Here is a 22019-nt window from a genome sequence, read left to right on the forward strand (position 1 = left end):
CCCCAATTCCTCATCAGCATCTCCAGCCCCTGGTGGGCAGAGGGCACAGGCGAGATCAAGCATCTCAGCTCCCATCATTGCACCATGGGGACTGAGACCAAGAGAAGTCAAGCGACGCCCCCAAGCTTACACAGGAGTGGGTAGTCCAGCTGGGGCTCCCTACAGAAGGCAGGATGCTGTGCCCCATTCCACACCTCCAGCCCCAGTCAGCAGCTTGGAGCACTCCCAGCCCAATCAGGGCTGATTGGAGTGGTGGGGGTGGGCTGCTGGTATATAAGCCTAGTGGGCAGGCCCAGCAGCCTCACACCCGGGTGAGGGGTCTGCTGGCTGCACCTGTCGGTCTCATGGCTCCTGGGAGCGTCACCAGCGACATCTCACCCTCCTCAACTTCCACAGCAGGATCATCCAGGTCTCCTGAATCTGAAAAGCCAGGTGAGCAAGAGGAGGCAGCTCCTCCCTCATCCCTGTGAGCCCACTCCCTGGGTTGCCTTTGATGCTCCCCCCCCCCCCCCCCCCCCGCTTCTCGTTCTTTCCCAGCCTGGCCCCAGCACCTACCCAGCACCCACCCAGCACTCACCCAGCACTCACCCAGCACCAAGCTGCTGAGCTCAACTGCCTTTTGGCTGAAGAGCTGATCTACAGGTAGCAAGGCCAGGTAGGGCCTGGGGGCTGGGGCCGGCCTCGCTCAGGGAAGAGCCACAGGGCCTTCCAGCTGGAGCCCGTTTCCTGCTGGGACCGTAGCCCGTAGCCAGGCTGCAGCTGTGGGCAGCTAGTTGGAGGGACTGGGGCAGGAGCATTTTATGCAGGGCTAGGCATTCCAATTTTCAACCAAAAAACACCTCAGGGTTTATCTGGACATGAGGGTGCACCGAGGCAAACCAGGCCCAGTTCACTCCCTTGAGGACCTCCCGGTCTGATGGGGAAGCCTGGCCCATGGCTTGTTGCTGTTTGCTAATGTGATGTGTGCTTCAGTGGCGGTAATCCAGAGCTGGAGGAGCCCAGAGGAGTCCCCTAACCCACTCTGGGAGATCAGGGAAAGCTTCCCAGAAGAGGTGACCCTGAAGGATGGGTGTGCCTCAGCCGGGGGAAGTGTTCTATTTGCCAAGACACCTAGGGAGATAGGGAGGGGGTCCAGGTGCCGAGAAGTAAAAGGGCAGAGTTAGCTGGGAAGTTAGAGGTGTCCAAACCAAGGTGCATTTTGAGCCTTGAAGGATGAGTGAGAGCAGCCTGCATGGCCGGGAGGAGAGAGGCAGCCCAGGCAGAGGAAATAGCATGGGCTAAGGCCCAGAGGCCAGCGCGCCAGCAGCTTGTCTCGGAAGCTGCATCTTCCTTCTGGGAAGGAGGGAAGTGCTGGGGCAGTGCTAGGGGAGCAGTGGGAGGGTCTCCAAGGCGGTCTTCAGTTAGGTCAACTTTTATATTGAACAGGGAGCCATGGACGGTTTCAAGCAGGGAGGTGAGGGGTGTGAGATGCAGCGAGGAGAATGCATGCGGTGGGGAAGAGGCAGTGGGGAGGAGGCTGGGGCTGGGGAGTTGGAGAGGAGAGGCCAGAATATGGAGAGAAAAGCCTATGGGGAGGCCTCGAGTGGGTGTGGTGAGGAGGAGAGGGCCCAGAATGCCCCCAGTTCTTGCTTGGATGTTGGGTAGGTATGGGCAGTGGGGGAGTGGGGGCATTCCTGGAAGAGAGATGAAGGGCAGATTTGGGGGGCTGAGCTCTGTTCTGGACATCCTGGTATACGGCAGGCATGGAATAGCTGCCAAATGAGGGGCTGGGATGAGAGGGAACAGACCTGAGGGAGGACTCCTGGGGGTGGCTCTCTGGGACAGACGTGGTCTGGGGGAAGCAGAGGAGGGGTTGGAGCTGCTCGTGAAGTCAGGCCAAGGGAAGACCCTTCGGAAGCCCCGTAGCACTGCAGCTGGGAGGGCTCAGACCTCCTTAGAGGCCCCCATCCCCACTGTACGGATGGGAAGACTGAGGCCTAGAGGGAAGAATGAAACTCCCGAGAACCCGGGAGTGACCCAGGACTACACCAGCTCAACGCCTTTGGCCCCCAAATGAATATTCCCACACTGGGCTCGTCATGGCCAGGACCCAACAGGGGTTGAAGTGGTTAGGTCTCTTTATAATTTTGCTCTAGATCTAGAGTTTCATGTTTTTTTTTTTTTCTATTGAAAAAAATTTTAATATAGCCAATTTTTTTTGCCTTTTTTTTTTTTTTTTTTTGAGACAGGGTCTTGCTTTGTCACCCAGGCTGGAGTGCAGTGGTGTGATCTCAGCTCACTGCAGTCTCCACTTCCCAGGCTCAAGCAATCTTCCCACCTCAGCTTCCCAAGTAGCTAGGCCTATAGGCACACACCACCACACTCTGCTCATTTTTAAAGATTTTCGTAGAGTCGAGGTCTCACAATATTGCCCAGAATTTAAGTCTTTAAATTCTGCAGATTGATCAGAAATCAACATTTCCATTCACCACATTTAAATCCGGTTTCATATTTAAATCCCTTTTATGCATTTCATGGTGACTGACAACTTCTCATGCTTCCCCCACCCTTGATCCCACTTCATTTGCAACTTTTTTATAACACCTTATTGAGAAATAATTCCCATACAATACAATTCACCCTTTAAAGTGTACAATGGCTTTTGGTATACTCAGAGTTGTGTATCCATCTCTATAATCAATTTTAGAATATTTTCATCACTTCAAGAAAACCAGTACCCATTAGCAGTCACTCTCCACCCCCACTCCCTAGCCCTGGCAACCACCAATCTGCTTTCTGCATCTATGGACTTCTTATTCTGGACATTTCATATAAATGGAATCAGACAGTATGTGGCTTTTTCTGACTGCCTTTTTTCACTTTGCATGTTTCAGGGCTCCTCCATGTCATAGCCAGGGCTTCACTCCTTTGTATGGCTGGATAATATTCCACGGGATGGGTAGCGACCACATTTTGTTCATCCATCTGTCAATCATTCATCATGGATGTTTGGGCTGGTTCCATCTTTGGGCCGACACGAATAGTGCCGCTATGAACATTCATGTGTACATTTTTGTGTGGACATGCGTTTTCATTTCCCTCAGGTATATACCGAAGAGTGGAATTTTTTGGTAACTTTTTATTATGAAAACTTTCAGGGCCGAGCATGGTGGCTCATGCTTGTAATCCTAGCACTTTGGGAGACTGAGGTGGGAAGATAGCTTGAACTCAGGAGTTTGAGACTAAACTGAGCAATGTAGTGAGACCCGTGTCAAATAACAATAATAATAATAATAATACAAAAATTAGCCGGGCATGGTGGTGTGTGCCTGTGGTCCCAGCTACTTTGGAGACTGAGGCAAGAGGATCACTTGAGCCGGAGAGGTCAAGGCTGCAGTGAGCCATGATTGTGGCACTGCACTCCAGCTTGGGTGACAGATTGAGACCCTGTCTCCATAAAACAAAACAAAAAACTTTCAAATGGATACAAAAGTAGACTACCAAATGGTCTGTAACTCCCTTCCACTGTACCCGTCACCCAGCTCCAACAGTCACCAGCTTGTGGACACTCTTGTTTCATCTGCTGGGTTATTTCAAAGCAAATGCTGGATTTATTTATCATTTCATCTGTAAATATCTTTTGTAATATTTACCTTTAACAGATAAGAACCTTTTAAAAAGCAATTGTAATACCATTAGCACACCTGAAACAACATTATCCCTAATATCCTATATTTCCTTCCAGTGCTCACATTTATCTGTTGCCTTTCTTTTTCCAGTTGGATTGTTCAAATCCTGCTCTGGGAATGAGCATTTGGTTGAGAGGTTTCCTAAGGACCTTTAGTCCATAGGGTGCCCCTCCCACTTTTTCTTTCCCCCCCTTATTTGTGGAAGAAACCCGGCTGTGTGCCCTGGAGAGTCTCTCAGTCTGGGTGCCTCTGAGAATGTGCACATAGCCCCCGGAGGTCCTGTAAACCCATAGTTACAAAATTCACCCAATTTAGATTTGTTTTTCTAAAGGAATACTCCATTCTTTAAAAAGAGAGATTTGGCTGGGCACGGTGGCTCAAGCCTGTAATCCCAGCACTTTGGGAGGCCGAGGCGGGTGGGTCATGAGGTCAGGAGTTCAAGACCAGCCTGGCCAACATGGTGAAACCTTGTCTCTACTAAAAATACAAAAATCAGCCAGGTATGGTGGCAGCGCCTGTAATCCCAGCTACTTGGGAGGCTGAGGCAGGAGAACTGCTTGAACCCAGGAGGTGGAGGTTGCAGTGAGCTGAGATCACACCATTGCACTCCAGCCTGGGGACACAGAGAGACAGTGTCTCAAAGAAAAAAAGAGAGAGAGACTCAGTGAGCCTTGAGGGGAGACCATCTGGGAGCTCCCATGCCAGCGGTCAGTGTCTTGGGGAGAGGGGGGCATCTGATCCTTGCTGGACCCTCACCCACCCCCCACGGGCCAGCTGATGCCTGCCACTGAGTTGTGACTGGGCCCCAGGTGATGGCCTGCCATCTCTCCTCAGGCCCGAGCCATGGCGGCGTCCCACCGGGAGGCCGGAGCCACAGCAGCCTCCCGGTGGGACGCCGCCACCCCCCGGTGCTGCGCATGGTGCTGGAGGCGCTGCAGGCTGGGGAGCAGCGCCGGGGCACGTCGGTGGCAGCTATCAAGCTCTACATCCTGCACAAGTACCCAACAGTGGACGTCCTCCGCTTCAAGTACCTGCTGAAGCAGGCGCTGGCCACTGGCATGCGCCGTGGCCTCCTCGCCAGGCCCCTCAACTCCAAAGCCAGGGGGGCCACTGGCAGCTTCAAAGTAAGCGCCCCTGAGGGAGGACATAGCCCAGGGTTGGAGCAATGGTCCTGGCCTCTGTGAGTGCTGCGGCCTCTACTGGAAGGCCTTTCCCCTCCGGTCCCCTGTCCTTGTTCCTCCTGTGGTCTCAGCCGAGATGCCCTCTCCTCTAGGAAGGCAGGTAGTGTGCCCTCTCTGAGCTCCCACTGCAAGAGTCACCCTGTTGGTGCCCAGGACAGGTGAACTGTTGCATGTTTGGGATCCCAGGGCCTGTGTCAGCTGTGCTAACTTCTGGGTCCTGGGCACGTAGCCCCTTCCTGGAATTCCTCACCACAGCAAAGGGTTTTCCCTCTGCTGGCACCTCCCTGAGCAGCCATGTCCTCTGTTTCAAAGGGGAGAGTTTCATCTAAGGAGGCTCCAAAAGGGGACCCATGCCAGGTCACTCAGAGCTGAGGCAGGTCTGGGACAAAACTGCACCCCAACATCAGGACTGTCATCAGCCACCAGGAATACCTCAGGGACCAGACCCATGGCCTGACTTGTCATTGCTGGGCCCCCTGCATCTTGCCTAACTTCCTGCATGTAGCAGCTGCCATGACAGTTGCCATGGAATGCTGGGGAACATTCTCAGCCTACCCCAAGCTGGTCCCTGTGGTTACCTGGTGACAGATCACAGAAAGTCCCACCCTGGTGGAACTCCTGGGCGTGGGTCAGAGCCTGGACTTGCGTCACAGCAGGACCAGGCGGCTAAGCAGGGAGAAGAGCCAGAGGGGCGTCAGGTGTCTGATGCAGTGTGCTGGCGGTTGAGGGGTGAAGGTAGTTTCTAGTCTTGGTGATGGGGAGGCCTGAGGGTTGGGGGACAGGAAAGAAACAGCTTGCCAGGAGCCCTCCCTTCCCTGCTGCTCACACCCTTGGTGATTGTCCCGCTGTAAAGATGAGAAGACGTGGCTGTGGTACACGGCTGGAGGAGGGCGGAGGAAGCTGTGAGCCCAGAGCCATCTGACCTCAGCCCGTGTTCTGCTGAGCGTCAAGGGGCGAGGTGGTGGGGGCATGGGGCATGAGGCAGGGCAGCGCTTCAGGGTAGTGGGGGAGGAGGAGTCCAGAGGCACAATCTGTGGGAAAGTGGCAGGCCTAGGGCAGGTGGTTGAGAGATCCTGAGATCCTAGAATCACAGTAGACAGTGCCTCCAAGGACAGTGGCTTCGTGCCTTCTCCCTGCCTCTCACTGCCTGTGGAGCCCCCGTTTGGAACGAGGCCTCCCATTTGGAGTCTTACGGGGGGTGGGGGGCGTGAGGCACCTGAGGCCCTCTTTCAGCCCCACCCCGTGTCCCTCTCCAGTTAGTTCCCAAGCACAAGAAGAAAATCCAGCCCAGGAAGATGGCCCCCGCGACGGCTCCCAGGAGAGCGGGTGAGGCCAAGGGGAAGGGCCTCAAGAAACCAAGTGAGGCCAAGGAGGACCCTCCCAACGTGGGCAAGGTGAAAAAGGCAGCCAAGAGGCCAGCAAAGGTGCAGAAGGCTCCTCCCAAGCCAGGCGCAGCCACAGAGAAGGCTCGCAAGCAAGGCGGCGTGGCCAAGGACACCAGGGCACAGTCGGGAGAGGCTAGGAAGGTGCCCCCCAAGCCAGACAAGGCCATGCGGGCACCTTCCAGTGCCGGTGGGCTCAGCAGGAAGGCAAAGGCCAAAGGCAGCAGGAGCAGCCAAGGTAGTTGTGTGACTTGTAGGGGGTGGTGTGGGGATGGGGGTCTTGACAGCCACTGGAGCGGGGGCGGGGAACCAGCTCTGGAGAGGGGTTTCCTTATCTAGTGCATGTGTCCTGAGTGCTGGGCTTGACCTGGAGAGAGAGAACTCATGGTAGCTGGTTGGGGGAAGGAGGCAGACATTTCAAGGGTTATGAAGGGGGAAGCAGAGACCAGGAGACTGACTCATTCTTGAGGCAGTGGTCATGGAAGCCTTCCTGGAGGAAGGTGTCTCAAGCAGGGGAAGGGCCTGTGCAAAGGCCTGGAGGCATAAAGAAGGTGGAGTTTTTAGGCCGGGCATGGTGGCTCATGCCTGTAAGCCCAACACTTTGGGAGGCCAAGGCGGGCGGATCCCTTGAGGTTAGGAGTTTGAGACCAACCTGGTCAACATGGTGAACCCCCGTCTCTGCTAAAAATACAAAAATTAGCTGGGCATGGTGGTGTACACCTATAATCCCAGGTACTTGGGTGGCTGAGGCAGGAAAATCACTTGAACCCAGGAGGCAGATGTTACAGTGAGCCGAGATCGCACCACTGTACTCCAGCGTGGGTGACAGAGTGAGACTCGGTCTCAAAACAAAACACAAAAAGAAGGTGGAGTATTTGAGGAACTGCACATAATTCAGTCTACCTACAGTTTTGGCAAGGAGAAGCTGTGAAGGGCAGCTGGAATCAGGGCTTTATCTGGAGGACAATGCAGAGCTGTGGAAGGATTCTGACAGGAAGCAGCTAGGGCTAGAGTTATTATTTTTTTTCCTCTCTCTCTTTTAGAGACAGGCTCTTGCTCTGTCACACAGGTGAGTGCTGAGCCCAGGAATTAGAGACCAATCTGGGCAAGATACTAGGATCCCATCTCTGCAAAAAATAAAAATATTAGCTGGCATAGTGTTGCATACCTGTTGTCCCAGCTACTTGGGAGGCTGAGGCAGGAGGATCGCTTGAGCCTGGGAGGTCAAGGCTGCAGTAAGCTGAGATCGCCCCACCACACTCCAGCACAGTGACAGAGCGAGACCCTGTCTTAAAAGTAAAAAAAAGTATCCTGGCTGCCAGGTGGAAGACAAACTAAAGGCTCGAGCTGACAGGCCTGTTAGACGTTGGCTTTGGTGGGCTTGGAGCACTAGTGCTTTGCATAGAGCAAGTGCTTCCGTTAACCCTCCAGCCACTCTGTGAGGGGCATGCTATTATTCCCAGTCTTCAAACTAGGTCACTGAGGCTCAGAGTGGCTAAATGATTTGCCCCATGTCACATAGCTGAGTGAAGACCTAGGACCCAGGAGGAATGGGGGTTCTAGAGCCCCTGAAACTTCCTGCCCCACCAGCAGTTCCTCCTCCTTCCCCTATAAAACCTCCTCCATCAAATTCCAGGAGATGCTGAGGCCTACAGGAAAACCAAAGCTGAGAGTAAGAGTTCAAAACCCACGGCCAGCAAGGTAGGTGCCTGCATGAATTTCCTGGCCTGGCTGTCTTCCCTGAACAGGCCAGAGCTTGGGCATCCCACACTCAGCCCCCGGAAGGGTCAGCCAGGGATGGGGCTCAATTTCTTTTCCTACAAAGCACAGTCCACCACCTTCTCTCTGGTCCCCTGGCACCCTGGGGGTGTTGCCATCCCCATCTTACAGATAAGAGACTAAGGCTTAGAAGGGCAATGTTGTGTACCCAGAGCCACCCAGAGCTGGGATTTCAGCCCTTCCCAGCTGTCTCTTTGCTCCTGGTTTGCTTTCGTATAGGTCAAGAATGGTGCTGCTTCCCCGACCAAAAAGAAGGTGGTGGCCAAGGCCAAGGCCCCTAAAGCTGGGCAGGGGCCAAACACCAAGGCTACTGCTCCTGCTAAGGGCAGTGGGTCCAAGGTGGTACCTGCACACTTGTCCAGGAAGACAGAGGCCCCCAAGGGCCCGAGAAAGGCTGGGCTGCCCATCAAGGCCTCATCATCCAAAGTGTCCAGCCAGAGGGCTGAAGCTTAGGGCCAGAGGCAGGGGCGGAGAGAGACCGAGCCTCTGCCCTAGTTTTTATTCTTCAACTAACCACTGCTCTATTTATTTCACTGTAAGCTATTTATCAATAAAGACTTTTGTTTCTTTTTCCTCACAATTGGTGTGGGTAGAGGTTGAGGTTCAAGGATTTGGCCATTCGGTCCTTCATGAACATCCGCTGAGCACCTGCTGTTTACCTGGCCAATGCTGGGGCTCAGATAGGAGGTCCTGCCTCAGGGATACAGACTGTGTGCTATATGGGGCTGCAGCACAGATATCAGATATCGGGATGCAAAGGGGCTGGTGGAGGGAGATTAACCCGGCCCTGCGATCAGGCTTCCAGGATGAGATGGCTTTTGATCCTAAAGGATGGGTAGCTGTTGTCAGGCAGATGAGGCAGAGGATGCCATCTGAGGGGTGGGATGAAAGGAGGGGATCTGTTTAGAAAGAACCCTCTGGCGGTGGAAAGGAAGGATGAGAGTAGCTGAGAAGAGAGGGAGACCTTTCAGCCACTGGTTCCCGAGTGCTCCTGGGCCAGGCACTGCGACAGGCTGACAGGTGTCCTACTCCGCAGCTAGCGCCTGTGCTCTGAAGAGGAGGTGGGGCTGGGCCTCCAGCGGGGTGGGTAGGGCTGGCTGCTAGTTTAGACAGGGTTGGAGGGGCTGTCTGAGCAAGGATCTGTGTCTGGAGGGGGTACCATTTCAGCAGAAGGAAGAGTGAATGCAAAGGCCCTGGGGTGGGAACATGCTCCTCACGCTGGGAGCTGCAGGAAGGTCTGTGCGGCTAGAGCCCAGTAAAGAGGAGGACAGGGATGGGAGACGAGGTCCAAGGTGCTTTAAAAACATCTGCGGCACTCCTCGCACGGAGAGACAGGCTCTGTGTCCCTACCTCTTGACTCTGGGCTCCATGATTACTTGACCAGTAGAATTTGGTGACAATGACGCTGTGATAATTTCTGGGCCCCACCTTAAGGCAGCTTCTACTTCTTGTGTTTGGGGACACTTTTTGTTTTGTGATACTCACTCTTCAAACTTGGCCACCACTCTATGGGAAAGCAGCTTGTGGAGAGGAACTGAGGACTCCAATTTTCAGCTCCTGCTGAACTCTCTGACCAGCTGGTACCACATGCCACCATCTGAATGCAGCGTGTTGGAACTGCATCTTCCAGCCCTAATTGAGCTGGCCCAGCAGAAACCTGGTGGAATAGGGACAAGCCTTTCCTGCCAAGCCCTGCCCTGATTGCAGATTCGTGGGCAAAATAAGTGACTGCTGTTATTTTAAGCCACTAGGTACTGGGGTGGTGTGTCCCACAGCAATATATCTTTCTAAACAGATCCCCTTCCTTTCACTGGAACAAGGGCTGCAGGGTAGATGGCGGCTGGATCACGCAGGGCCTTGTAAGCTAAGGGCAAGCACGGTGGGCTTTGTCATAAGGAACCATTAGAGGACGGCAAGCAACAGAGTCTCTGCAGGGATGTGGGCGGGCAGACAGGCCTGTGAGGAGGCTCCTGCCACAACCCAGATGAGGGGGGTGGTGGCCAGCCAGGACATGCTCACAGAGGGAGGGTTAGAAGTGGTAGCTTCTGGATCGCTGTTGAAGATGGTGTGAACGGGCTCTGCTGATGGATTGGATGTAGGAAGGGTCACTGATGAGTCAGTCCGCAGTTTGGGGTCTAGATAGCTAGGTGACTGCTGGGTGACCATTTCCTGAGGTGAGGACTTGGCACGTGCCAGGAGGCTGCCGAGATATGGTCCTGATGAGAGGTGGCAGCCTAGCCACGGAGGACAGAGAGAAGGGAGGGGTGGACTAAAGGGAGTCAGAGGCAAACTGCACAGGACTCGAGAAGGGGGCAGACGGGGCACAAAGGGAAGCAGGCTGCTCAGCATGGGGCATCAGCTGCTCCCTTCCTGCCCCTGCTCCACCACCACGCCCTCTCCTCCTGGAATCCCGGCTTTGCCTAGATGTGCTGACAGCCCCCCTGGGGTGTCTGTAATGTGGCTGCCAGCAGGACCCAGAGGGGCACCCAGAGCAGATGGTGGGATGGGGCCGGGCTGGTGCTTCCTGAGGAGGGGTCTGCTCCTGCCACTGCTCATTCACGGCTTGGCCCAGTGCTGTGGCACCCCCAGGCAGCCTGCAGTGCCGGGGGCATCAGTGGGCATCTCATGTCCATGAGCTGGGGACAGGGGTGGGGGGTGTCTAGCATCCATGAAACCTTGGGCAAGTTACCTCCCTTAGCTGCAATGGTTTCTTTCCTTTTCAAAGGAGTTTAGTTTAAGGATGCTACATCAGGGGTCCCTAGCCTCCTATGACCCTCAAAGGGTAGGAACCTCCCTCCTGCCCACAGCTGCCAGGTCCTCAGAGCCCCAGATAAGGATTATAATTGGTTCATGGAAGGTGGCCACCTTCTGTGCTGAGAAACGACTCTGGAAACTAGAGATTTCCTCCATTTGCAAACACATTTCTAAACGTCAAGGAGGAACTGAATGTTAATCAGACATTAAGACAGGCTGTGGAATATTTAATGACATAGAAAGATGTTACTGACATATTGTCGCATGGGGGAAAATCAGGTTGCAAAATGGTGTGCACACCCTGATCCTGAGTTCACTCCTCGGCCCCGCCCCATCCAAGCGCCCCGTGCGGCTGGCGTTCTCAGAGACGCTCGCCACGAACGGTTAGGGCAGCTTTTATTTTCTTCACGCTTTTTGTGCTTCCTACATTTCTCTGGGAACCGTGTATTCATTCCAGAATCACACCCACCCCCCTCACCCTCAAAATGCTATCAAATGTGCTGATAACTTAAATTAGAAAATCTGCTGCTTAATAAGAAGGAATCAATGCTCAGAATAGAAAATGTGAAAGATAAAGACTATCTTTCCACACAGAAGCCACTGTAGGAAAAAGCTATTTTTAAAGCAAAAGGTTGTTTACTGTTCTCACTTTTCTGTTCTCATTAATTTTAGAACTGGTATTTGTGGGATTTTGTTTAAATTTTATGAATCTTTTGTCCTAGTTCTTACTCTTGATAAATACATGTGTAACTATTTTTCCTTCAAAAAAGCAAGAAATTAAATGGAGTTGCTGTACCTTTGGAGCTAGCTCTCGAGGTCTTTCCCTGGGGTTGGGGAGGAGCCAGCAGGGCTGGAAAGGGGTGTCTGCATCAGGTTCATTGTTCTTGTGGGCAGGGGTGAGGAACAGCCTGTACTTGTGAGGAACAGCCTGTACTTGTGGGGAACAGCGTTTAGGGTTAAACTGCCTGCTTCCTTGTCTGAGAAATGAGCTTAATGCTATGTATTTTTTAAGCTTGATGAGAAATTTGGGGTAAGTTAAGTGTCAGTTCCCTTTCCAGGGTGGTCACCTTTGGCCTCCCCGCCCATTTTGGGGACCACTGTGGAGACTCTGGCCCGGAAGGAGCATGGGACCTGGTCCTCATTCTGTCCCTTCCTGGTTGTGTGACCTTGAGAATTGCTTCAGCTGTGCTGAGCCTCAGTTGCTGCGTCTGTCATACAGGGATGCTAGCACGTTCCTGATGGGCTTGTTACAGATGAGGTTAGGAGCAGGGCCCACCCAGTTGCAGGCAGCACACAGCAGCTGTGAAATCTTCCTGGAGGTCCCGGGGTGTCCTCAGAGCTTAAGGAATGGCAGCTCTGGGCAGGGCCCACAGCATGCATGCAGCCTGCACCGTCTCGTTTCATCTCCTGGCCTCTGACTGCCTTCTCAGAAGCTAGTCAGGTGTCTGCCCAAACCTCAAGAGTGCAGCTGAGACAGGAGGGACGGCAGGCTCCCTCCCTCCTCTCTCTCACAAACTGGTAAAGAAACTGCCCATTCTCCCGCTTGGCTATCTCAGGACAAAGGCTGGAGCCCACAGTAGGTTTGTCCGTAAGGCTTTTATTATAAAGAAGATTCCAGAGTCCCAGCTGCCCCCCTCCAGCCCCCATGGGCTCTGAGCCAGTCCCAACACCGGCTGAGTTGGCTGCGAGGGGCCCGCATGGCCCACCGGCCACAGAGGGTCGTTTCTGGCAGGAGCGGAATGGGTGGTGTTCTCAGGCGCCAGGGGCGCTCTGCCAGGTCTGCCCGCTCTCTGGAACCGTCATTTCCAGTGTTGCATGGGGAGCCTCTCGGGACCCCTCCCCGGGTCCTCTGCGCAAGCGGCAGCTATTCACAGTTGGTGCATGATACGTTTTTTAATATATAAAAGCTTTAAAAAAAAAGTGGTGCTATCTTTAGAAACACTTTCAGCAAGATCAAGTAGCCCAGCTACAGCCTCGGTGCATCTTAACCCCTCTCCTTTCCCCGGAGACGGGGCTCCCAGCTCCTGTGCCCCCCATCCCTCCCCTCCACCCTCCCTGCTCCTGGAGAAGCCCACAGAGCACCCCATGGCGCGGGCACTGCCCACTCTACTAACAGCCGCCCAAGCAACAAAAATCTGACACTACTTGAAACTGTGGCCAGGATCCTCTATGGGTGAGGGGGAAGTGGAGATAACATTTTGGTAGTTGAAGCAGAAACCAATCAAAGGTCAGTTCAAGGAGGGCTCCCTGCACCAGTGTGGATGAGGTAGAGTTTCTGGGCTGCAGCCTCCGGGCTGGCGGCCTCCTCTTCCCCAGTTTGTGCTTGGCCGCCTGGATGCACGGGGCTCTTGGCAGCAGGACCAACTGGACGTTGTGGAGCAAGTGGGTGGGCACAGTGCAGGCCGTGCTGGGCAGACAGGGGAGCCTGACCAGCTCTCTGGCCTCCATCCCGGAGACTGATCTGGGGACAGGTGGGAGGGGATGGAGGTGCCCAGGGGTCAAGGCTGGGGTGCCCCTGTCTCGCTGAGAGCAGCCCCTCCTCCTGCCCCCGCCCCAGCCGTCTCTGCTCAGTATTTCCCAGTCTGAGTCACAGGCACGGGGTAGAAGATCAAGTTGAGGCCCAGTGGGCGTCCGTTTCTCCCAGCAGCAGCCTGACCAACTCTCCATGTGTCTCAGGCCTCACTGTAGCACTCGTAGATGTTGTCCTCCATCAAAGCCACCACTTGCTCAAACTTGTGCTGCAGTTGTGTCCTCCGGGCCGTGGGGTTGGCCTCCAGCGCGGCCATGATCTGAGGGGAGCAGCGGAGTCAGCCGGGCCATGGCCGGTAGCCCTGCCTCAGTTCGTGGGGGAGAACACACCCCTGAACGTCTACCACGAGTGACATCCGTCCATTAGGGGCAAGCACCCTGAGATGTGTGTACTTGAGTAGGAAGCTCACCTACCCCGAGGGCAGGTGCCTCACCCTGGGGCACTCACCTGCGGCCGATACCTCTTGGCGTACTTATAAATCTCTGCCATGGCCACATTGGTGTTGAACTCATTCTGATATTTCTATAAGGAGGCAGGACGGGGAGGAGGTTAGCCCAGAGGTCAAAGCTGAGCCTAGTCCCAGCAAAGCCAGCTGCTTGCACACAACCCCCAACTCCCCACGGCCCCCACAGAACAGTTCAGCGATGAGGCCCCTCAAGTCCCATGGACGAAGACGGCTTCCCGGACCCTGAAGTCCAATCTCCTCTCCATCCAGAGGGTGCTCTCCTGCCCCCGCTCCTCAAACTCTGGGAAAATGCATGATGAATTTGCAGGCCAGCAAGAGGCCACAGCCACTTCTGAAATGCCCTCTGCGCTCCCTGCCCTTACTCCAGTGGAGGCATTGAGGACCAGCCCCCGACCCCCGATCCCTCAGCTCTTCAGGCCCCCATCCCCCGCCGCCGAGCCACCACACCCTCGACTCCTCGGCCAGATGGGCATTCATCTCTTGCTCGCTGAGCGGCGTCATGTCCTGGATTTGCTTGTAGTAGCGCTGCACGATCTTCCGGTACTCCGGAATCTCCTTGGCGTAGAGGAGCTTGTTGGTTGGCGAATCCTGGGCAGAGAAGAGCGAGGGTGTTAGATGGCTGCTGGAGAAAGGACGGATCTGGTCGTTTTCTGGATGAGCCCTCATCCCTCCTGCCACATAAGTGACCTTAGCAGGCCCCCGAGGCCCAAAGAGTCTCACCCGGTCACTGAACGTCCCCGCACTCAGTCGGCCCCAGACCAGGGGCTCCTCACTGTGCTCTGTCTGCCCCGCCTACTTTCCCCAGGACTGTTAGGACAATGACGTGGGTGGGGAGGGGCCCTACTTCTTTCAGGGGGAAAAGTGCACGGGCATGCCAGCTCTTCACTGCACGCAGCCCATTCCACGTAACAAGGATGTGTCCTTCTCAGGGTGATAGGTCTTGGTGGCTAGGATTCCTGGAAGCCTGAGTGCTGGCTCAGTGGAATATTTCCCACCACATGCTCCTAACGCCTGAAAGAAGTGCCAAGAACACTCCCAGTTCTTTGTCAGTCACGGGCACCCTGCCTTCGGAGGCAGTACGTGAGAAGTAGTGGAGCGATGGCATTTTCTCTTTCCCGTGGTCCGTCTCTGAAATGCATGGGCTAAATGCAGGGTCACACACGACCTGGACCAATCCTGCAGTGCCAGCTTTAATGATACAATCTCATCCCTGCTCACAGCAACCGGGTGCTTTCCTGCCTCCCTGTCTTTGCCTGCGCCGTTCCCTCTGCCTGGAAGGCCATCCTCTTTCATCTTCAACCTCTAAAGCCAGACACAGCCTTGTGTGCCCCCAACACACCGCATGAATCTCAGAGCTCCTAGCCACCCATCACCCCTCTGCCCACCCCTTCACTGAATGCTCGCTTGAATGGCTTTTGACTTTCAGGGGCTGCTGCCCAGAGCCTGGCCCGGTTTTCAGATGATGTTGTGCCTGACCAAGCAGGTGGTCCAAGCTCATACTGGCTTTCCCACACCGGGTTCTCAGGCCTGTGTTCAAAGCCAGTGCCAGGCACAGCTGCGGCAGGTGCAGTTGGTCTGCAGTGATACAGAGTTTCTGATGGAAGGTACTGGCTTCTAGGTGTCTCCCTGTCTGAATGAGTCACTCATCCCACATCCCCTAGACCTGAGCTCTTTTGGTTCCCCTCCCAGGAAGATCTCTGAGCTCAGCCTCAGAGAGTCGAGGAGGCTACCCATGGTTGGCACCCCACTCTGGCCCTGTGCATGGGCCTGGCCTGGTCCTGGGAACAGCTGACCTTGCCCAGCTGCAGGTCAGAGATGGAGCAGGCGTCGATGAAGGCCTGCGCGATGACTGAAAGGCAGGCGTCGATGTGGTCTGTCTTGTCGATGTCAAAGACAAACTGGGGGTTCTTCAGGATGTTCACCCAGAACCGGAGAGGAAGGCTGTGGGGCAGGGTGACAAAGACAGGGTAGGGTGGGGTAGGAAGCAGTCGAGGGACAGTTGTGGAGGAGAGAGCTGGCTTTGTCCCTCAAGGGCCTGAGGTTGGAGCCTTGTCACAAGATGTGACCTTTGGGAACCTTAGTTTGCCTATCCCTGGCCAGCTGGGGTGGCAGTGGGGCTGAGAGCCCGGTTTCCTGCTGGAGCAAGGCAGGAGCTACAGGGCTTAGCTGTACCCCCCAACCCCCTCCTGAGCCTCCAGTCAGGTCCTGGTTCTCATTAGAACCAGGTGCCGGCCCCCGGGCACCCCTGGCTCCTCCCTGAACCCTTGCAGGCAGCAGGAAGTCCGACATTAGCAGAGCAGCTGTGGCAGGGCTGTGGGGGGCAGGGCCTGGAGCTCTGGCCTTGTCCTCGAGATGCCAGAGAGGGTGAGCAACACCCCCACCCCCACCTCAGGCCACCCAGTGACTCAGCAGCCTGGGCATGTGTACCCCCAGAGCTCTAGGAAGCTGCTGCCTTGCACAGAGGCGCCTGGGCTGCTGGTATTCTTCCTGAGGGTCAGGCTGGGTTTCCAGCAACTTCTTGTGGGGGTGCATGACCCCGACAAGCTAAGAGGTGCCTCAAAGGAGGGCTACCAACTGGGTAAGAGATTCAGATAATGTAGGGCCGAGCCTGGCTCTACTGTCCCAGGCTGTGTGGTCTTGAGCAGGTGCTGCTTCTCCGAGCCTCAGTGTGCTCATCTGTGAAGTGGAGCTGATGGTGCCCGCCTGAGAGGGGTGTGGGAGAATGATAGTAAGGGCAACACCTAGACCATGCTTCTGGGCACTCTTCTAGTTAATTCCCACCATTAACATGGGTCGCATTTTACAGTGGAGGGGAAACTGAAGCACAGAGAGGCTAAGTCACTCATCCGAGAACACACAGCTGGGAAATGGCAGAGGAGGGCTTGACCCCAAGCAGGCGAGGCCAGAAGACTAGACTCTGAACCCCCTGCCACAGGGGCCCCAGTGGCACAGTGAAGTCCACACGGCCCCCCACCCGCCACCTGTTGGTCTTCCAGATGTGTAGGGTGTCGGGGTCGGAGATTCCCCTCTTCTCAGCCTGCTCCTCCAGGAAGTCGAAAAAGTACTTGACAGCCAGTGGGGGCTTGTCTTCACGGATACTCAGAATGGCCTTGAACAGGTCATCCAGAAACTTCTGCAACGTGCCCTGCGGGGGAGTGGGGTGGCCGCCGTCAGCCCCGGGCCACGTGCAGAGGGCTAGTGGGCACCCTTGGTGGCTCTGTGGAGCTTGAAATGCCAGGCTGCTGAATGAGAAAGCCACATGGCATCAGGCTGGTCAGCGAGCCTCTCTGGCTCACTTGCCTCCCAGAGGCGTTGAAAGGACTAATCGAGGCACTGGCACATGGAGTCGAGAAATGGAAGTGCCAGAGTATGGGCTGTGGGGTGCCGGCGCTGCCACCGAGCCACGTGGCCTTGGGGACATCACTGATCCCTCTGGGCCTCTGCTGTACCCTGTTACGTGGGCTAACATAGAAGTCTCTGTCCTGGCTGTGAGAAATGCCTCCTCAAGTGGGACCCTAAGCCTTCAGCCTCTTGCCCCTCCAGCCCCACAGGGGAAACAGGAAGAACTCACACCCCTCTCCCAGCCGCGGGTGCACAGCTGGCCCTGAGCAATGACCCTCTGGAGCTGGGGCTGGAGCCTTGTACCCACTGCACAGAGGGGAGACTGAGGCCGGACTCACCTTGGTGGAGAGCAGGCGGGTCAGGTAGATTTCCGGGAGCACCTTCTTGCGATGGCTCTGCCGGTGAGACTTCTTGGGCTCCGCCAGCTCGTCTGTAGGCAGCACCTGGGAGGCCGGGCAGTGGTCAGTGTCCGCACCAGGCCCCATCCTCGGCCGCCTGTGGGAGGTCTGGCTCTGCCATGCTTCTTAGCACACAAGGGCTGTGGTTCCCTCCTGATTCTGGGCCCCATCCCTACTCCCCCACCCCCAGCCTTTCGCAGGGCTGGGAGCACTTTTCCCAGAGGCCCAGGGCCACAGAAAGCCAAGGCCACACCCACTGAGGGGCTGGATCCCCCGGGGCCGAGGTTGGGCACTCACCAAATGGAAATACTTCTCTGTGTCCAAGTCTTTCACTGTGAGAGGAAAAACACAATAAATAAACATGGGAGAGGAGAGGAGAGAAACCGAAATGAAGACAGAAAGATGGAGTGAGAAACAGAAACGAGACAGAAAGATGGGGAGAGAAACAGAAGCAGAGACAGAAAGATGGAGAGAGAAACAGAAACAGAGACAGAGATCCAAAGAGACAGAGAGAATGAGAGATGCAGAGACGCATGGGGAGACTGAGTCTGGGAGAGACAGAGAGAGAGATAAGTGAGATCCAGAGACACACAGCGAGCGAGACAGAGTGAGGCAGAGAGAGAAAGACACACACACAGTGACCCGGGATGGAGGGACTTGGAAGGAGGGACAGCGGTGGAGAGAAACAGGAAGATGCAGCCACAGGGGAGGAGGGGCCCCAGGCAGGCGGGGGTGGGTGCCTTTGCCCACCCCACCCCTGAGCCCAGAGCTCCTGCCAGCCCAGATTCCCAGGCTGCTGGGAGAGACTGAGACTCTGCTCTCAACCTTAGAAGGGGACCCCAAGACCCAGAGGAGCCCGGGATCGCAGGCCTGGCAGCCAGGAGGCTGTGCCTGGGGTGTCTGAGGGTGTGGAGGGGGCACTTGAGGCAGGGACATGGCCCAAGGCTGAGACGGGCATGCTGGCCCCCCTTCTGGCCTGGCTGCTGCCCAGACCTCCTGGAACTGCATCCCGCCCTCCCGGGGCCTCTCTCCAGCTGCCGCAGGAAATCAGCTTGAGGAGGCCTGGTGTGGGCCCTGCCCCAGCAGTACTGGGTCAGAGGAGGCTGGCCCCGCCCAGCCCCCACCAAGGAGGCCTCAGCCCAGGCCAGCCCTGCCTCTTGGAGCCTCAGTTTCCCCACTGGGGCATGGGATGGAAGCCCCTGTCCACACGCAGCCTAGGCTCCCTTCCCACATGCACCCGCACTACCTCGGCCCAGTGTGTTGTCCTTCTTGTCTATGAGACTCATGGCCAGGGAGGCACCTTCAGGGATCTGATGGGAGGGGAGAGGCCGAGGTCAGAGGCTGGAGGTTGGGGTGGGGGCATGAGGGTGGGGAAGTGGGGGCGGGGGGCAGGGCTGCACCTTGTAATGGGCCAGCGTGTTAAGCTTCTTGCGGCCGTCTTCCACCACTGAGGTGTCGTCCAGGTCCCGAAGGATGTAGCTCTGTGTGCTGGAGGCAAACCACTCTGGGGGAAAAGGGGCAGGCCATCAGGGTCCGGGCAGGGAGCTGGGCCTGAGGGGTAGGTACCGGCCCAGCCACATAGGGAGAGGCCTCTCGCTCTCTCCATGTAAACTGAGGCAAGCCATACCTCTCTCTGAGCCTCCATTTTCCCATCTGTAAAATGGGGAGGGCAGGAAAGAGCTGGGGGAGAGTGTGAGGGTACAAAGAGAAGGTGCCAGGGTGGAGGGCACAGAGGAGGAGCTCTGGAAATGGCCTTGTCTGCAGGGCTGTTCATGTTACAATTGCTGATGAAACCCTTGGCCTAACCAAGACTCCTATAAAACCCACTCCAGGCCCCGCGCGGTGGCTCACACCTGTAATCCCAGCACTTTGGGAGGCTGAGGCAGGAGGATCGCTTGAGCCCAGGAGTTCAAGACCAGCCTGGGCAGCACAGCATGACACTATCTTTACAAAAAGTAAAATTAGCTGGATGTGGTGGTGCACTCCTGTAGTCCCAGCTACTCAGGAGGCTGAAATGAGGGGATCACTTGAGCCCAGGAGGTCAAGGCTGCAGTGAGCTGAGATTGCGCCACTGCGCTCCAGCCTGGGTGACAGAATGAGATCCCGTCTCAAAAACAAACAAACAAACAAACCCTACTCCAGCATCCCTCCTTTAGGAATTAGGAAGCCTTTCCTGAAGGCTTTTTGCTGTTGTCTGTAATTCACTCACACTGCAGGACTTGTCTCCTACAGAGTAAGAGCTTCTTGCTGAGGGGGCCTCATTGGATCCTCTCAGTGTCCCCACATTCATGCACCCATGCCAGGTGAAAGGAGTGTTTCCCGTCAAGGCAGGGGCCAGCCCCGGCTGAAGCGCCTGACACGGGGTCTCTGCCCCCATTCCCACCCACCAAGGTCGACGTCCTCTGCACGCGGCCACTGGGAGTAGGGCACATTCTTGCAGAAGGCCTCCAGGATCTTCTCCTTGACCTGTGTCAGCGTGTCGGTGTCCATGGCCCGCACGCTCAGCGAGTCCATGCCACAGCCCTGGAAGGACACATTCAGGTTCTGCAGGGGGAGAGTGGGAGAGAAAGGTCAGTGAGTTGCTGCCATCACTATGTCAGTGCCCAGGCAGCAAGGCCCTGCCCAGGAAGGCTGGGTCAATGCCGTTGGCGGCGACACACCAGCCCTGGGGCCCTCCCCGCCCTGCCGACTTACCCGGGGCTTGGCCTCGATGTTCTCCCGCAGCAGCCACTCCTCATTGAGTGTGTAGCGGGCCTTGCCCGTGATGGCGTCGATGGAGCCCTTGTTGATTTGCTGCTTGATGGCACACAGCAGCAGGAAGAATGGCTCCCCCACCGTCTCCTGAGGGGCACGGGGGTATCAGGGCCAAGGCCCCCTCTGTATTCCAGCCCCCACGCTTTGGGCCAAACACCTTCACGCCCCCGTCCCCCAACCCCTCCAACAGTCTCCTTTTGGATCCTGGTGTCAGCACTCTCCTCTCCAGGGTGTCTCCACGGACCCTGAGCTCGTGTTCATTCACCACCACCAGCTGTGGGTGGGTGCATTCATTGCATCATCCCGGCAACCCTTCCGGATACAGAGTATCATCCTTACTGTGCAGCCAACAGTGCCGAGGCTCAGAGAGGGCAAGTGACCTGCCCAAGGTCACCCAGCTGGGAAGCCGCAGGGCAGGAATCGGACCTGGCTCGGCTGACTCCCAAGCCTGTGACTTTCTACTAAGTGGGGGGCCCCCAAGTGTGAGTTTAGGTGGACCCGAAACACCGACGTGGCCTTGACCCCACTTGCAGGCTGATGACTGTGGAGTCTCAGGAGGAATGGGGCTCAACGTCCCTGCTCTTGCCCATCTCCAAGGGTGGCCCTCCAGGCAGTGGCTCTGCTGGACCCACAGCCATGAGCTGATTCTCAAGGCCATTGCCCAGCAAGGGACCCAGGTGTTCCACTGGGATAGTTTTACTTAACTATCCACAAAAATTGATTTAAAGAAAAATTAAGTACATAATAGTATTAGGCAGATTTGGCAAAGATTACGAAGGCAGCCTGCCAGCCCAAGTCCTGGTCTAATTCTCCAGGTCTGGGGCGTGGGAGGCACTGATTCCCTGCTTTCTAGAGGAGGAAACAGGCTCATAGGGGAAGGCCTGGCTGAGGCCACAGAAAGAAGCCAGGGGAGTGAGGTCCGGGGTCCACAGTGGCCCTTGTGGTTCCTGATGGCCCACAGTGAGGCAGCCCGCAGAAGGTGGAGGCACTCCAATGGCCCCTCCCAGGCCCTGCCTCTGCTCCACCCCACTACCCGCTTCCCCCAGGAGGAGCCGTGGGGCTCCCCCAGGCTACTTGGCCCTCAAGCCCCAGGCTCAGGGGCAGAGGCCCCATTTGACAGAAGAAAACCAAGGCCCACAGAGGGCAATGAGTAGCCCAGAGTCACACAGCTGGGCTGTGCCAAAGATTGGACTCAAGCCCAGGACATCTTGGCTGGGTGCAGTGGCTCACCCCTGTAATCCCAGCACTTTGGGAGGCCAAAGCGAGAGGATTGCTTGAGCCCAGGAGTTTGGGACCAGCCTGTGCAACAAAGCAAGACCCCCATCTCTTCAAAAATTAACAACAAAAAACAGAACATCTGAGGCCCCGGTTCTGGGCTCCAGGCAGGCCTTTGCCTTTCTCCCACAATCCTCCAGGCAGCCCTCTAGCCTCTGCCACCATGGGGCAGCTGGACGGTGGGACAGGACAAGAGGCTAAGCAACCCTTGCTCTGCAGAAGAGAGCTTATGGGGGTCCTTCTGGCAGAATGCAGGAGGCCCTGGTTACCGGGCCCACCCTCTTCCCAGCCTCCGCTCTCATCCAGAAGATTCTTTGGCCTTCCTTCTATTCCTTCCACGAACATCCCCTCCTCCCGGCCTCTGCCCTTGTGCTGTACCCGATGCCTGGAGCACCCTCCCCACCACTCCTCGCCTGGCTCACTCTCTTAGGTCTCAGCACAGGGTTGCCTGCTCCAGGAAGCCACCTTGAAGCCTTCAGATAGAGGGAGG

General features: G+C 56.1%; 2 protein-coding genes across 5 annotated transcripts in view; one reads left to right on the forward strand and one right to left on the reverse strand.

The window, feature by feature from the left end:
• The first annotated feature begins 300 nt into the window (after positions 1 to 300).
• Positions 301 to 8590, forward strand: H1-8 (H1.8 linker histone). Of its 2 annotated transcripts, XM_004036293.4 has the most exons (5): positions 301 to 432; positions 4503 to 4792; positions 6106 to 6469; positions 7868 to 7932; positions 8230 to 8590. In XM_004036293.4, the coding sequence occupies exons 1-5, from the start codon at positions 345 to 347 to the stop codon at positions 8461 to 8463; spliced, it is 1041 nt and encodes a 346-aa protein (XP_004036341.3). In that variant the 5' UTR covers positions 301 to 344; the 3' UTR covers positions 8464 to 8590. The 2 variants fall into 2 exon arrangements, with proteins under 2 accessions (XP_004036341.3, XP_018879604.3); XM_019024059.3 differs by lacking the exons at positions 301 to 432; positions 4503 to 4792 and adding an exon at positions 5443 to 5584.
• A 3751-nt stretch (positions 8591 to 12341) lies between these two features.
• Positions 12342 to 22019, reverse strand: part of PLXND1 (plexin D1) — a 51551-nt gene continuing 41873 nt past the window's right edge. For 2 of the 3 annotated variants that reach the window (XM_063704162.1, XM_004036291.5), the window contains 11 exons: positions 20195 to 20341; positions 19888 to 20044; positions 18901 to 19004; positions 18747 to 18810; positions 17798 to 17832; positions 17441 to 17545; positions 16742 to 16905; positions 15554 to 15701; positions 14208 to 14348; positions 13742 to 13816; positions 12342 to 13553 (listed from right to left, as the gene is read on the reverse strand). In XM_063704162.1, coding sequence (XP_063560232.1) covers positions 13437 to 13553; positions 13742 to 13816; positions 14208 to 14348; positions 15554 to 15701; positions 16742 to 16905; positions 17441 to 17545; positions 17798 to 17832; positions 18747 to 18810; positions 18901 to 19004; positions 19888 to 20044; positions 20195 to 20341 — 1257 coding nt within the window. In that variant the 3' untranslated portion in view covers positions 12342 to 13436. Of the gene's footprint in view, positions 13554 to 13741; positions 13817 to 14207; positions 14349 to 15553; positions 15702 to 16741; positions 16906 to 17440; positions 17546 to 17797; positions 17833 to 18746; positions 18811 to 18900; positions 19005 to 19887; positions 20045 to 20194; positions 20342 to 22019 lie in introns of those variants that run through there. The other variant, XR_008678089.2, reaches the window with a different exon arrangement.

This window comes from Gorilla gorilla, chromosome 2 (genome assembly GCF_029281585.2).
Source record: "Gorilla gorilla gorilla isolate KB3781 chromosome 2, NHGRI_mGorGor1-v2.1_pri, whole genome shotgun sequence".
Classification (NCBI taxonomy): domain Eukaryota; kingdom Metazoa; phylum Chordata; class Mammalia; order Primates; family Hominidae; genus Gorilla; species Gorilla gorilla.